General features: G+C 48.7%; 1 protein-coding gene across 1 annotated transcript; it reads right to left on the bottom strand.

Moving 5' to 3' along the window:
* Positions 1 to 12843: 12843 nt before the first annotated feature.
* Positions 12844 to 15902, bottom strand: MSX1 (msh homeobox 1). The gene is made up of 2 exons (XM_039551646.1): positions 15368 to 15902; positions 12844 to 13870 (listed from the first exon to the last, which is right to left on the bottom strand). Exons 1-2 carry the CDS (start codon positions 15828 to 15830, stop codon positions 13440 to 13442), a joined length of 894 nt encoding a protein of 297 aa, XP_039407580.1. The 5' UTR covers positions 15831 to 15902; the 3' UTR covers positions 12844 to 13439.
* Positions 15903 to 16473: the final 571 nt, after the last annotated feature.

Genomic DNA, 16473 nt, shown 5'->3' with positions numbered 1-16473 from the left:
CACCTGGACTTCAGGAAGTAGGTGGGTAAAAGTAAGAGATCCTTACAAGCTTTCCACTTTGAGGAGCCCCTCAAAGTGCTGCACAGAACCTGACTCTTCTCCATATTGTTCAAATCACAGCTGTGGTCACTGTGGGGTCTGATGCATTGCAGCAGACCAGTGTGACTCAGTTCAGAGATATCTGGAATCTGCAAGCCCAGATTGGATTTACTGTCACCGGGAGGGCAAAATTTGTTGGGAACAGTTTTGTCATTCATACTGGGAGGTGATGAAATGTTTGCCTGTTGGAGCAGATAATCATCATCTTGTTCAGCCAAACCCAGGCTGGGACAGTGGAGTCATAAATGGTGTTATACACACAATCATCAGGGAATCACTTTTTTTTTTTCCACACAGAATCTCTTGTAAAATTCTACTCTCTTTTTGTTTCTTTCGGAAGAAAATTATTATTCATCTAGCTCCAAGTTATGGGAGTAGTATCATTAACTTTGGTGAGATTCTTCACTTGAGAAAGCACTCTGGACCTGATCCCTTAGAGAAATAGGTTAGGAGTACCTGTATGAATGAGATACCTGGTTTTCAGAAAACACTTTTTTTTTCTTCCTCATCCCAGATATGACAGAGGATGCAAGGGTCAATATTCTCCAAGAACATTTACATAACTTCTTCAAAAGCAATAAAATGATGAAACCCAAAATCTGCAAATTGTGGTGATTTGTAGTGCTTTGATTTACAGCCCTGTTGGGTTTGGAGTGAATGATTTCTACAGAGACCAGTCCCTCTAATCGGAATTTTACAAGAAACGGATGTGCTAAAAGAAACAGAAAGCTAACAGGGCTTCTGGTTACATTTTCAGCCTGATTTATAGAGCTGTAAAACTCTCTGTATCAGGGAGCTGACACCAATTTCTAGAAAGCTGTGAACATTTGTTTCCATCTGATTTTCCTGCAGGGCTCCTAGGCCCACTTCATTCACAAATGACCCCAGTGAAATCCATGTCAGGTGTTAGAGAGTGTGGGACACTGGTGACACAAGCGAGCTGGCAGCAAAGGAGAACCAGTTGTGTAGCTAATCCTGGGAATGTCTGTTTTGGGGACAAAAGTGTACTTTAAGGAATCAGGAAAGGAAAGGGAGTTGAGGTGGGAGCAGGCATTACCAGGGATGAAATGGCTAAGGGAGGTCTGATCTGGCATGGCAAGGGATGCTGTAGAACTGAGCAGTCCCTGGTTGAGGAGAAGCAGGTGCAGGAAGCTGATGGCCAAGCCTGGAGCTGCAGCAGCCATGCCACTGCAGCAACAACTTGCATCCTGATACATGCAAATGCCACCTGCATGTGGACGCATTCAGACAGCAGAAGAGCAAGGTTGTGAGAAGAGGAAGAACTGGAGAGAAAATGGGCAACAAGCCAGGAACAGGAGGTGCATTCTAGTAAAGGCTGCAGCCTTGGTTAGTGCCCACGACACAGCACAGGGATGTGGTAAGTCTGGTCACACAGGCAGAGAAGTGCCAGGAGCAGGCAGGGGGTGGCAGAAGTGCCATGGCTGCTCTCCTCTGGAAATCTCACCAGAGTTGGGAACATGCACTTACAGATGGTGCTCATGGCCATTTATGACAGCAAAATTCCCCAAGGAGAATCAAACCAAACCAGCACATCCACCCAGCCAAGTGCAATGCCCAAGATGAAGCAGAGACAGTGGTGAGGAGCAGGACAGGGCATGGGTCAGGACAAGGATCAGGAAAGGAGAGCTGCGAGTGAACTCTCAGGTCAATGGTGGGTAGATGACCGAGAAATGTCCTCTGGACTTGGGCTGTGATTCACAGTAAAACATCCATCTACCTCTGTGAGGATGCTAAACTATTTGACCCACAGCAGGGAAAAGTTCCACAGCTTGGATATTTCCAGTTCTGCTCCTTCTGATAGCTAGAAGTGTGTAGAAATGTTTGGCTTGCAATTTCATGCCTGAAAGGAAAATGGTGTAGAGGTTCAAACAAAATGCTCTGAGGTCTCTTTTGAAAAGGCAAGCTGTTCCCTTCCAGAAAACAAATTATGTGTCAGTCACAGGTTTTTACAGGTGTTTGAACTAGTATTCCATTCAAAGAGAGTTACAGAAGATTTTAGTGAAAAGGAAAATAAAAAATTACTTTAAACCAGCACTTTTAAGACTAGTGGATCTTCAGATCCAAGGTCCTGGTCATTCTTTGTTCTAAGGCCCTCTACACTTGAGGGCACTTAGCAGGGTGCCCAGTTGGCAAAGGTTTGGGGATCAAAGTCTGAGGTATTTGTGTGTGGGCTAACAGGAAGCATAAAATGGTAGTTTCTGCTGACATAGCATTTAAGATAATGTTCTTACCTTGTTATGCTGTTTAAAGAAACCCTATCAAGTTGCTCTACTGTATAAAATTATTAAGTATTAAATACATTATTTTATAAAATGGTTTAGAGTATGTCTGAGTTATTTTGGTTTTAGAGTGTCAAATCAGAAAAACAGATATAAATTAATAAAAAAAAGAAGCATTTTATTGCACTAAGTGCAGCTCCAAAGTTTATTACCACTTTCCAAGGATTTACTTCCTTTATCTAAAAAAAATATACAGGTGTCTTAAATTAATTATAAAGATCAATCTTATATGGAGAAGCCCTGATCCAGCAAGCACATATGCTTATGAGTAATTTAACTGCATGAGTAACTTCATATAATTCAGTGGGTGAGAGAGAAGCTGTGATCCGTGGAGCTCCTAGTGTGGGTAAAGTTATTCGTGGGCACAAGTGTTTGCAGGACTGGAGACAAGTATGACACATATACAAATTCCCATTTAAAAGAAAAGGCAAATGAATAGTAAAAAGCAATTACATGCTATTGAATGTTCTAACAACTATATATTCTACAACAAGTGCATGGACACAATTATGGGTTCAAATGCACTCAGGACCTACCCAAAATTGATGGATAATAAATGGAGAGGTGGAATGAAATGGAGAAGTGAAAGGAACACAGTGTAACTCTCTTCATGTCTGAGTTTCTCTCTAATTTCAATGTTTCATAGATGCAATAAGTATACACAGGAAATATGCAAAAAAAAAGGGGCTTGCACTCAACTACCATCTCGGGACACTGAATGAAGGTGTTGTCTAAAGAGAACTTATTTTGGTCTCTCGATATGTTTTAGAGCACCTAAGGCAGATGCTTTACAGATGCTCAGTGTGGTCAGTAAGTGAGAAGTAGGCATCTCTAAAGACTAAAAAGGCCTTCTGCCACCCTCGGGACCCTGACACAGAAATTACCTATGCATTTTCTATCAGGTAACTGCTCACCAGAGCATTAAAGCAGAGCCAGGTTTCTCCTGTTCCTTGTTCACCCTGAGAAACCCTTGGCTGTGCTCTGTGTGCTGCAGAGGCACATGGCTCCCATGGGAGAAAGGGGCAATTCTTCAAGCCCCAGAGGGGGAAGAGGATGTTGTCCTGGGAGGTGGATGTGTTGGCTTTGAACTCTTCGTAGAGGGGAACCCTGCTTGGTCTCACCTAGGGCTGCTGTGTTCTGTTCCAGCTGTAAATTTTTAAGAGAGTGATGCTGACTGACCTGCCTGATGTGGAATTCAGCACTTCCCAGCAACAAGAGTGCAAGTTGAGTGCCTTCACATGCTCACTGTGAGCTGAGCTTCCTTGGGAGAGAGTCATGTAGCTGCTGAGTTTCTGGCTGTTAGGAGGTGGTGTTATGCCTTCAGGAAGCTGTGTATTCCAACACAGGAGCACCAACTGCTTTTAGATAGCAGAAAGCATGTGAAATTGCTCTCCAAGATGTAGGCACCTGAAGTTTACCTGTGCTCCAGGACAAGCAGAATCCAAGTGGCCATCAGCTCTTCCACAAAGCCAAAACCTTACAACTGGGAGAGATTGGATAATTTCCTTTTTGGCCTTTCTTCCTCATTAAAATGTGTGTGAATACCTTCAGTCCCCCGGGCCTGGCTGGGGAAGCATTAAACACTCTGCAAGTTCTCCTTATGAATTGCCAGTAAAATAGATGGTTTGCAAATGTTTATGTTCCTGCACTTATTTTGCCCCTATGAAATAAATGCTGCTGCCAAACACAATACAATGCACCCAATGTCTTCTGCAGTGTTCTTGCTGCTGTTCACTGCAAAATGCATCTTTAGGGGTGTGCTTCTACCTGTCCACCTCCCTGCCCCCAGCTGTACTTTGGCAATCCCTACACGGAGGAGGTTGTGTTTGCTCTGTTTACACACTAGACATTCACTTCTGTTCCACTGCATGATAACTGCCTATTTTTCCTTTGCATTGGTTTTTTCTGTTCTTATTTCTCTGAGTTTGCTCTCCTCTCTGGCTGAGCTTGGCTGTCTTACATCCTGGACATCTCCTTAAAGTACTTCCACTCTGGATGCTGCCGCAGTACGGTAAGGATGCTATAAAAGGTGCAGTTATTTTGCAGCCTTTCCTCCTGGTGCATGCTTGGGATGCACACAGCTGGTGACTGGATCTTTTTTCAGATATATAATATCTAAAGTATACAAATGCTTCCTTTCTGTTTACACAGGAGGAGAAGAACACAAACAAGCCTTAATAAGCCCTTATTTTTCATTTGCAATTAGAATTTAAAATAAAATATCCTCTTCATATCAACACAGAGTTTTGTGATGGGGCAAGTGCCGCTGTTTCCTTGGCGGCATTGTCACCTTACAGAGTTCAGTGTGCTGTGACTTTCTAACTACTTCTCCCTTGCCACACCCATTTTGCCAGTGCAACCATCAGCAAAGGTCGTAGCTCTAAATCTCATCGGGCAACTGATGCAGGCTTAAAAATGCCATGAAATGTTTTGTGACACATAGCCAAGGGGGATGGGGCTAGGGACAAAGGAAGAAACGGGGAATAGGGATAATGTGGAGCAGATAAGCTACTACCACCTCTGAAAGTCTCAAAATGTGAAGCCACATCTTCAGGCACAATACAACCACTTCACAGGTTAATCAGGTGCTCGTTACAGGTCTGAACGCGCTCATACCTGAATAATCAGTGGTGGTGCTGCCACTGAGTTTATATTCAGGCTAAATACTCACACAGGATGCTGGAATTTTCATCTGAATGAAACAGCCAGTAAAAGTAAAGGTTAATCATACCTGCAACAGAGAAAAGCTTTCAACTGGATCATCCAAAATAGTGCCCCTTCTGTTTTTTTTCCCCTTTTACGCAAGAATTGCTTTACTGCTTTTTGAATGTGAGCTAACTTTGCTTATCAGTACCCAAAAAGCAAGTCCCCGCAGGGTCCCCGCTGACAAATGCTGCAAGGCAGTCATGTCCTTTCCTCTGCTCTGAATGCAGTAATTAGAGAGATGCAATTTTCCAGTAGTGCTTGACAGCCTACATCAAAGGCGCAGAAACTGTTTCTGGACATTGAAAAGATAAAATTCTAATACTTACTGATGCCTCCTTCAGTTTTTATTGCAGTTCAATGTAAACAGATGCTGCTGGTTTTGAAAGCATATGTTCAGATCTGTGAAAGTGTATGTATGGCAGCGGTGATATCTGCTGTAGCAAAGGCTGATATTTGCCATCATGTGCATATATTGATTCAATCATCTCTATGGCATCAGCTGAATGTGTGTGCTTACACGTCCACAGATGTCTGTCCTTGCATGTGCACGCATACTAACACAAACACATGCATATGAATTAAATGGAAACTGTAACCCAATCTTAACCAGGGGTTTAAATTAATCGTAATACATACACACACTTACAAACATTGGGCTATATTTAACTTTCACATAAGCAGTGTAGAACTATTATCTTCTGAGGAGCTCTGCAGTGTATGAGTCAGCCCCAAAGCCTCTTAGTTAGCCCATGGAAGGACGCCACTGACTTTATTGGGCTTTGGATCAGTCTGAAACCAATGGTTAATTGTCTCGTATAAATTTAACTTTCCCTTCCAGCAAACTTAAGATAAACTTAGATTCTAATTCCAACAACTCTATAATTTTTCCAAACAAATTCCTTATGGAATGGAAATGCCCATTCTTGTTCTGGGCATTTTTCAATGCTTTCATGTTTCTTTGTTTTGAAAATTGATTCAGTCATGTTAAACATTATGCAAGCTTGAAAAAGATCACAGTCTCCAACTATGCAAAGAGAAATTCTCATGCATACATAGCTCAGAAATAAATGTCATTAGAAACTTCAAACTTGGCTAGTATTAAAGCCATCTTTGAGGAAGGGGAAAAAAAATCACATTTGGAGAAATTCGGCCTGGTGTTTTAGAGAGTAAAAATAATTTAGGATTACATGTCCATCTCAGCTTTCTCATTTTACTATATGCCCTGTACAACTTTCTATTTGCTTTCCAGGTTTTTTGAGATGGATTTATTTGAGTATATACTTGAAATACATAATTATTTGGAGGGAAAATTAGCATGCCTGCACGGGTGTTCTTGAATTAAAGGGATAACTGTCTGAAGGTCTACTTTCGAATTCTGAGCTATTAAGACCATAAAGTTTATCCTAATTCAGGTATCATAGCTGACAGAAATGTAGTTAAAGTGGAGTCATTTTTAAGAAACTATTCTTGAAGAATCTTTTGACTGCCAGTCCTCCTTTGAGTAATCTCTGATTTAAAAATCTGAGTTAGAAACTCATGACTAAGATTTATGAATGTAGATTTTGTACACACAGTTAATACTTAAGCTGTCTCTAAAAAGAATGTGGCTGTGCTAATCACTAAAGAAGCTCACATTTGAGTTATTATTTATATTGATATCATTGGTATCTGATATAATCACTGTTGTGGAGACATTGTGCTGCTTTCTGGCACTATAGGCTTACCGCTGATGGTCATCTCACAGAGTCTGGGTTCCCTGATAAGAGGTAATAGAGAGCATTTCTGTTCAATAACATACAGTTTGCATACTCAGGTGGGTGCCTATAGTCTTAATTCGAGGCAGTTAATGTTTGAAGTGCTAAATTGTTTTGAAAACCACTGAATTCTGTTTCTCTCTGTGTCTATTCCAGTCCCATGCCATATGTATTGTGTTTTCCAACCCAGTATTTTATTTTATAAATAGAATTTAGTGTGTATTGTTTATGTAGCCTCCTACCAAAAGAGAAGATTGATAACGTCACAGAAAGAAAAATCTTTGGTCAGACTGACAACATCTACGACATCCCACTGTCTCTTCTTGTGGTATACCACAGACTCGGTTTTCATAGTAAGTCCAAAGCTCATTATGAGGTCTAGAAAAGCATTTATGGCTTTTAGTGAGTACAGTGTGAGGAGCAGATGCTCCCCAGGACTAATGCACACAAGCTTGCCATAATGTGAGGGCAAGTCTCTGAGCCTCCACTCCCTTGCTGATGTAAATGGGCACAGGGCCATTGGCTTACATCTAAATGCAGTGTAATGTAAGGCAATCACCCCTTGAGTTTTAAAGCATCCTTACTTTGGTATTTGTGTTAGCTGATATTTGCATAATAATGCCCAATGCACACAAAATATTGCATCAAAAGAAAGTTGCTCCTTCCCTCCAGCTTGTCTTATGGAAATAATTCTCTTTTCCTCCATTCCTGAGAGCTTCCCTGCACCACTCACTATCTTCCAGCTAACATATTTTTGCCATCCTTTGCTACCAGATCTCTTTCCCTAATTCTGCCACTTCCTTTCTCTCTGACATGCAAATGGAGCCTGAATTATAGCAAGACGTCTAAATACTGCCTCACCTGAATGCTCTTTCTCTTTCTACACTTACATTGGGCAGCAACAGTGGTGGTCAGAAGGTTTTGAATGTGTTTGTCATTATAAGGTACCTCTTTCTCCAATATACATCATGTGCACACCCCACCCTGCCTGTTGCTGTGTGCCTGGTACAAAACCCAACAAAAGCATTACTCAATTAGGGTGAAATGAATATTTAGTTTGGGCTGCATCTTTTTTTGCCTGGGTGCCTGAACCTCAGGTCTGTCCGGTGCTGATCACTATGACCCCAGTACCCGGTTGTCTGCCCCAGCTTCGATGAAAATGGACCAAAGACATAGAAACAATCTCAGATTTTAAACATTGCTGCTGCAAAACTCTCTCCCCAAGGCTTGTCTCACAGCTGACTAGCAAGGCCTGTACTATTTTAGTGGGTAGTTTGATGGCTGTATGACATACGCAAGAGATTTGTTTCTCTTCTACCAGGCTAAGCAAGAAGAAATGCAGGGTGTTGTTCACACCGCCGCGAGAATGTTTGCGGGCCGAGGGGACTCGGTCGCACACCGGGCAGCAGCGCACGGCTGAGCCGGCTCCAGGCACTCCGGTCCGGGAGGAGTTTGGCTCCGCGCGCAGTGGGATCCTCAGCTGCGCCACTTCCCCAGATGAAAAGGGGAGCTTTGCACGGGGGGTTTATTGCACATTCCTGATCACACCAGGGAGACTGGGTCCAGGTAGCTGCCTCCTCGCTTTCCCTTTAATCACTGCAGGGTGGGAACCGGATCCAGCCTGGAGGGATAAAAGATCTCTGATATGAAGAAGTACAGTGGAGCAGAGTTAAAGTCGATCGGTTTACTGCTGTAAGCGAATCACTACCACGTCTCTCTGTGCAGCATGTTACAATTTACAACTCGTAGTTAAATGAGTCAGAGCTATTGCTTCTGGTTCTGCCTCCAGCTTCTCCTGCCGCAGAGCTGGACAGACAATGGGTCCGTGTTGCAGAAGGGGCCTCGGGCCAGCCCCAAGGAGCTGTGTTGCAATGCCCATTATCGAAATGCCTCATTTTTAGGCTCCCTGCTGTGGAACAGATTGCTCAGGCCAGGGACAGACACCGCTGTGCTTCACATAAGGTGTGGAGAGACTTAAAAGGTAATAAAAGAAAATTTCAGAGGTCCACATACACCTTGGGTTAGAATATATATATATTCTACTGTAGATACATATAAATATAGATAGATACAGATGATAAAGGTATAGATATAGATGACACAGATACAGATAGATATAGATATATAGGGGGGGCCAGCACTATGAAAGGCAGGAAGAAGGTGTCTCTGCCACGGACTCCCTTACAGTTCAGCACAGAAGTCACATCAGCCTGCTTTTTCTGAAGAACTAGAGAGTGAGTGAACTCATTGCATCCAGGAGCTCATTGGGTACAGCATATTATGTTCCAAGCAGTGGGAGACTTACTCACCAGTCACCACTCTGCTGGATTTAATTTGGACGGCCCCATGACTGCTCTGAGGAGTGTCCTGGTCTTGAGACTGCTTATGCAGCTGCTTTTTCTTGCTCTCTCTGGCCACCTCCGTGTCTAATATAAAATCAAATGTATCATTAGAAGACATGAAGAGCAATTACCTCTGAGTCTCTAATAGGCTGGTGATTGGTATTTTCACTTTGCATACTGAACACCTGAGTTCAGCTGTTTACCTAAATTCAGGCAGTTCTAAAGAGTTAGTGCCAAGCATCCCACTTCCTCCTGAAGGTGTCCAACCAGTTTGTTCAACAGACTTTTCACTTCCCAGACTTTTAGGAAGAAGGTTTGATGTGACTCAGGAGATTCACACAAAATGATGCGCCTGGATTTAAGCTTATGAGCACTACTGAGAAGCACTCGCCCCCTCCCCTTCCCCTGGCCTTTACAATGGGTAAGTTAGGCAGCTTCCCTGTTTTGCCTCTGATTTCTTAAGGTTCTGTTCTCAGGCACAATCCTGAGCAGCAGGAGGCTGCTGCTGCGCCTAACTCACTTGTTGAATTTAGCCTGCCCTAATTTTGGAAAGCAATCTTTTAAGCTCTGAATTCGCTTGAGCACTACGGAAAACATTCGATAAAGTATTCGACGGGGCACCTATTCGTGTTTCAAGTGAAAGAGCGAATTCGGAAAGAAACCCCAAAACCACGAGAAATTCAGAGCAGATGACAAATGTATGGTTTAACCAACGATTTGCACAGCAGGTTTGCCCGGTAGTCACCTTCTCTGTAGCTAAAACTGAAAGAGAGCCTTTCCTTGTTTTTTAAGCTCTCAGCCCTCGCTGTGTGCCACTCTGCCCCTCTGCCACAGCCGGAGCCGGGCGCGATCCCGCGGCATTCCTAGACGGGGCTCTCGAGCTCGCACGGAGCCGGTGCCGGGAAGATGTGCCCGAGGGCTGCCCCTGTGTACGGGTAACGGAGCCGTTCCCCTCCTTTGTGGGAATAAGAGCAGAAAAATGGCTTCTCTTTTATTTTGCATGTGTTTCTGCACGTGTTTGCTTCGTCTCCGTGCTCTGGCTACTGTGATCTGTATTTTCTACGCTCCGTGGAAAGTGTCGCACCAAGGCGCTATCGCTTTCCCACGGCAGAGTCAGCCTCGGCTGTGAGTCCGTGGTGGGACGTGGATGTGCTCGGGGCCCCTCTGCTTTCTCTCGTCTGTCTGCCGAGGCTCTCTAGGAGTGCGTGTGGAGATATGCATGGAAGCGGAGGGGGGGGGGGAAGGGTGTACCGGCGTGACTGGGGAGGGGTGGCGGGGGAGAGGGGAGTTATTAGGAAACTTTGCTTTGGCTACTCTCTATCCTTGGGGCTGCGTGGCGCCAGCACCCTCAAGTTGAAAGGAAAACAGCCATTCTCACTTCCAACTGCCCACTGAGATCCTTAAGGCGACAAAGACACAAAAGTGAGTTTTATTTGCTGGTAAGCCAGAGGCAAGAAAAAAGAAAAGCCAATTCCCCCTTAAAAAGAGCCGACAAATCCTTTTTGCTCTTTTGTGTGAGCTTTTCCTATTCACATGGAGCGTTCATCCGTGTGATTCCCAACTTATTGTCATTACTTAGTTATTAATTGTTCTCATCTGGGTTTAATTGAGCAACCAAGGACTTTAGCCCAAGGGTCAGGGGGAAAACTTAAAGCAAAGACATGTTCAATAGGAATCCTGCGCTTCGAATATCCATCCCGAGTTAACATAATGTAAAAAAAAAAAAAAAGAAAACCCCCCAAAAAAAACCAAACCAACCAAAAAACAACAGAGACAAAGCGGAGAGATGAAAGGGTCCCGCTTTGCCCGGAGCCCCGCGCCGCAGCGCCCAAAGGTGCCGGCAAAGGGGAGCGGTGCTTGCGGGGAGCCAGCTCAAGGCAGTCCTCGCTGTTTAAAATCTCTCTCGGATTTTAAGGGCATCCTTACAGGATAAACCCGGCCTCCTGGGCGATTAGATCTCCCCAAACCCGCGGTCTAATCGCATAGAGGCTAAGTTAGAGAACGAGATAAGCTGGAGATATTCAGCCTTTTTCTGCCAGAGACAATGTGGGAAAAAGTCGGCAGAGAGCTTTCCCGCTCCGGCGCAGCGTTGGGCGCTGGGGTCAGGATCACAGACACTGTCATTTGCACAGAGAAAAGAAATGATCGGAAAAGAAAGCCAAAGGGGTTGGGAAAAAAAGCAGAGGAAAAAAAAAAAGAAGAAGAAAAAAACCCAAACAACCACAAAAGCCCCAAACTCATCCCAGCTCAAAAATGACTGGGCGGCCAGAGCGGAGCGAGAGATGAGAAGGGGGATTAGAGCAACGAGCTCTGGAGAAAGTGACTGTGTTCAGGTATGTTGTTTCGCTGAGTTATTGAAAGCATCATTGATATTTAGGAGATGATAAAAGTCCCGCCTCGCCCCCAGCTACAGTCTCGCTGGAGCCATAGTGCCTGCAGAAGATTGCCGAGCCTCATTACAGCAATTATTTTCCTTCTAACTTTGCTTCAACCTTAACGTTTTAAATTGCTGGAAATGAAAGCAGTAGAGTGGGGGTTGGGGGGAAAGGCAGAAAGAAAAATATAGAGTCCCAATTTCTCAGCAGCTATTCCTCGAGCACAAAGATAAAGCACGAAACTGGAAAAAAAAAAGGAAAAGAAAAAGAAAAAGAAAAAAGGGAGAACCCAACGCTCTCCCTTACCCGAGGGATTCGCCAAACCAAACCAGGCGGAGCGGCGCACTGAGCGGGCTCAGGGCGCAGCCGGAGGGGAATGCGGCGAGGCGGCGGCGCCGGTTCTGGCGGGATCGGCAGGCGCGGAGCCGGGGCTACGACCTCCTCCGCGGGGTCCTCAGCCGTCGCCAGCGGTTTCCTCGGGGCCATGGTCGACCGGGACGGGTTTCCAGCGGAGCCAGCCCGAGGCTCGAAGGCCCGAGGATGGGCAGGAGACGGCGCCGAGTGATCCCGCCCGTCAGTCCCGCGGGTTCCACCGGCCGCCGGGCCCGCAGTCATGCCCAACACCATCGTCCCCACACCCCATCCGCCGACCCACCGGCTCCGCCACTGCATCGCCCTTAGCGTGCTTTATCCCCTTCTTCACCGCCAGCCGAACCGCGACAGCCCCTTCTGCTCCCCACCGCCCCAAATCCCGGTGCTCCGTTCCCCCGAATAATCTCGGCTGGAAAAAAGAGCTCTGGGAAAAGCCCTGGATCTCACGCTAGGCTTGGCACTGAGATGTGCGGTATGTCACCCCCGCCACCCCTCCAGGCTTCACAGCCATCGGGGGCTGCGGCCAGGACACAAGGACCTGGAAGGGAGAGGAGCAACTTTTCTCTTTCCTAGGGCTAAGTAAACCCGGCCGATCCCGGAGCCGCTGGGGGAAGCAGCAGCGATCACATGCACCTTCAGGGCAGGGATGCGGTGAGAACTGCTGGCAAGAAGCAGTGGGGGGAAAGGAGGAAACCTCAAACAGCTGTGAGGACAGAAAAGCTCCGGGATGCACAGAAAGCTGAAAACTCAGCTGCTGTCTCACCACCCAAGGCTGAAGTCTCCCGGAAAAGAGGGAAAACAGCTAGTTTAGCCAGACCCTCTCTCATCCCCCAAATTCAGTCTCTTCTGTCACCCCCAAGAGGGCAAAGAGGGAGCAAACAAACCGCATCAAACAGTAGCTTAAAATTAATTTATTTAACAAATATAGCTATAATATAAATGATAATAAAATTTCAAATATACAGTATATTACATAGTACACAGAGCCCCTTCCAAAGGAGCTGGTGGAGGAACAAAGACAGGTAACAGACAGCACTGTTACATGGGAACAGGAAAGGCTGTTTTATACTTCTGCCTCTTGACCTTGCCTTGCACAAAGTAAGAGAAACGTCCTGTCTTTCAGTCCCCTTTTCCATTTCTCTTCCACAGTTCCTGCCCCCATGGCAGGGGGCTCTCCGCAGGCTGTTAGTTAGACCCAGGGAAGCAGGACACAGTTGGCCCATCACCATCCTGTGCCAGGAAGAAGTTGGGGCAATGCCTCAGGTTTCTGCCAGCTCCCCAGGACTGCTGAGGAGATCAGAACAGTGCTGGGGTAGGGGCTCAGCATCACAGGGGGAAGCAGAGAGGTCAAGCAGAGCCAGATTGGAGAAGTCTCTGCCATAGGGTCCATGGGGAAGTCCACATCGAAGAGCCAGAGGAGCAGGGTGGGAATGCGTGTGGAGCCAGCAGCAGCACACAGCTAGCAGTGCTGGACTGGGCTCGGCTTAGGCTCTATGTGAGGTGGTACATGCTGTATCCCACATGTGCTGTGTACAGTCCCACAGGAGCCACGGGCAACCCTGCCCGCTGAAAAGGGCTGGAGGCACCGTACAGGGAAGCACCAGCCACAGCCGGGCCGCCCAGCGGGAAGGAGATGCCAAAAGCAGCAGGCGGGAGCATGGGCTTGGCTGCCATCTTCAGCTTCTCCAGCTCAGCCTCCTGGAGCCTCTTGGCCTTGGCACGGCGGTTCTGGAACCAGATCTTCACCTGGGTCTCGGTGAGGCTGAGCGAGCTGGAAAACTCTGCACGCTCAGCGATGGACAGGTACTGCTTCTGCCGAAACTTCCTCTCGAGGGCCAAAAGCTGCGCCGTGGTGAAGGGCGTCCGGGGCTTCCTGTTTGTCTTGTGCTTGCGCAGGGTGCAGGCTGGGGGGCTCAGCCGCCCTGTGCCCAGGAGCAGCCGGGGAAGAGGGGGAAGGAGAGACATCTTGGTTAGCAGTGCTCAAACCCCCACAGCCTGCAGAGCCCCCACCCTACTACAGCTGAGGTGGGGAAAGGGGGGAAATAGGGTCCCACTTGACGCAAACTGCTCCAAAATGACCAGGGTTGCCTAGGCACACTTAAAATTGCTGTCTCCCGTTCCAGAAAAGAGAGCGGTGCTTCCTATCAGGAAGCTCTGATCCCACTGAGAAAAAGCCGACAAAGGGTAGGAATCAGACACCTACACACCCTGCACCTCCTGCCTTCACGACTACCCCAGCTCATGAAGGGAATGACCCTCCAAAAAGAAGAAAAAAATAGTCCTGTCCTTTTTATTGGATTACAGGAAAAAAAAAATAAACAAAACGGGCTGGCTTCTCAGTCTCACACCCTCTTCATTAGGCCCCTGGGAACCGGATTAAGCATGTAATTAATTACGAGGTTTGAATTGACACTCATGCTCTATCTACCACTCTTCACCGGTCTGCTCCTCTCCTCTTATTTAAGATTTCTAAGGGTCTTCAACATCCATCTGTCCCGGGTTTTCTTAGCAACACCAAATTTTAGCTTGCAATTTAAATAAATTAAACCGCTGCTTTACTCTACACAAGTCCTGTCAGGAAACCTGCCGATCTCCAAGGGACGGAGAAAACAGCTCTGTTTGCAGCTTTGCTAAGGGCACCCCAAACGCTCTAGAGAGCCTCAGACCAACGTCATCCCTTTCCACGGGATCCCAGGCAGGGAGAGAGAGCAGCCAGGCCGAGGGCAGGCAGCTCATACTGCCCAGACCCGGACTCAGCGCAGCCACTAGAAATTATTAAAGGACTTCTCTGATTTCGGCTCTCACGCTGTTATTTGTAATTATTTAGATCACTCTGCATTAGAGCAGTAAAAAAAAAAAAAAAAAAAACCAAAAAACAAAAAAACCACCACAACCTGATTGTGGCTCTTCGGACTTTGGAGATGCACCACTTAAGACAGAAGCCAGTGGGGCTGAAGCCCGCAAAACTCCCGCTTCTAGGAAATCGATCTGCGCGGATCCTTATGGAATTGTTTGAGGCACTTTCTGAGTAAACCTCAGCGGTATTGAGTCAAGATTTGCGTATTTAGTTCGAGCCCCAGGTCAATTTAACAGGCAAGCCGTGTTGCTTTTTCTTTTCCCTCCCTGTTAACTAACATTTGGCACAAGATATCACCCTGGCACTGCCGCTCTTTCCTGTGCGTTCGCAGCCATCCTCCGGCTTTACACACTCTCGAATCCCTTCAGTACTTCGGACGGGCCGAAGTGGCCCAGAAGAGTGCGAACCGCACGGAAAAATATACCAGGAGAGGCAGGCAGGGCGAAAGCAACAGGAAACCCCCGGCCACCCGCGCAGCCTTACCCTCGGTCCGCCCGGCCCCACGGGAAGGTCGCAGCCGGCCGAGAGCTCCCATCCCGCCCGCTCCCGGACCATTACTTACTCGCGGGAGGCGGCGAGAACCGCGGGGTTTGCATCCAGGGGCTCCGCTCCTGCTTCTCGGGGCTTTCCGCCTTGACGAGCGTGTCTTCGGGCAGCTTGACCAGGCCCCCGACGGAGAAGTGCCCGCCGAGGGGCAGGGGGGAAGGCGGCGCCTCCGCCGACAGAGCGCCCAGGCGGGGACTGAGGCTGGAGCGGGCGGCCGCCCCAGCGCCCGGCGGAGGCCCGGCGCCCTCGGGTCCGTCCCTGCCTCCCGGCTTCCTGTGGTCGGCCATGAGCGCCTCCACGCTGAACGGCAGGAGGGATGGGGAGACCTTGGGCTTGTCGCTTTCCTCCTCCCCGCCCATCGCCGCCGCCGCCGCCGCGACGGGGAGCGCGCCACCGCCGGGACTACTGAAGGCGGATGCGGGCAGCTCGTCGCTGCGGACCCCGGTGGGCGCGGCGGTCATATCCACAGCCGGGGCCATGCAAGGGCGGCCCGCCGTCGCCACCGCAGCGCCGGCCGGGAGCGAGCAGCGCCGCCGCTCATGGGGCCGGGGCGCGGGGCCGCGGGCAGCCGTCGGCACGCTCCGGCCCTGTGGCGGCGGCGCCGCCTGATAAAGCGGCGCGCGGGCGGCTCCGCCCAACCGGCGCGCGGGGGGCGGGGCCGCGCCGCCCCATTGGCCGCGGCACCGGCGGCGCGCGGGGGGCGGGGCCGGGGCTGCCGTCGGCACCGCTCCGCGCGCCCCGCCCCGCCCCGCGGCCCCCGGCCCCGCTCCGCTCACCCTGTCCGGCTCCGCTCCGCCTGTCCCGCTCCGCTCCCCCTGTCCCGCTCCACGTCCCCCGACCCCGCTCCGCTCCCCGCTGTCCCGCTCCATGTCCCCCTGTCGCGCTCCTCCCCCCCGTCCCGCTCCATGTCCTCCAGCCCCGCTCCGCTCCCCCCTGTCCCGCTCCCCCCCCCCCGTCCCGCTCCATGTCCCCCGGTCCCGCTCCGCTCTCCCCGGTCCCGCTCTGCATCCCCCAGCCCCTCTCCACGCCCCAGCTCTCATCTTAGGCAGGAGCGAAGAAGGCCGGGTTGCCGGCGCAGCGCTCCGCTGTGGGGATGGGAAGGCTGAAAATTCGGGGAAAAAA

Source organism: Corvus cornix, chromosome 4 (assembly GCF_000738735.6).
Source record: "Corvus cornix cornix isolate S_Up_H32 chromosome 4, ASM73873v5, whole genome shotgun sequence".
Taxonomy (NCBI): Eukaryota; Metazoa; Chordata; class Aves; order Passeriformes; family Corvidae; genus Corvus; species Corvus cornix.
Note: the sequence above shows the minus strand (reverse complement) of the source record. Positions and strands in the feature narration are given on the sequence as shown.

Coding starts and splice junctions, on each gene's coding strand:
- MSX1 (XM_039551646.1), bottom strand. CDS start 15,830: ATGGCCCCGGCTGTGGATATGACCGCCGCGCCCACCGGGGTCCGCAGC. Junction 13,871..15,367: donor GTTCTCGCCGCCTCCCGCGA/GTAAGTAATGGT, acceptor TCCTGGGCACAG/GGCGGCTGAGCCCCCCAGCC.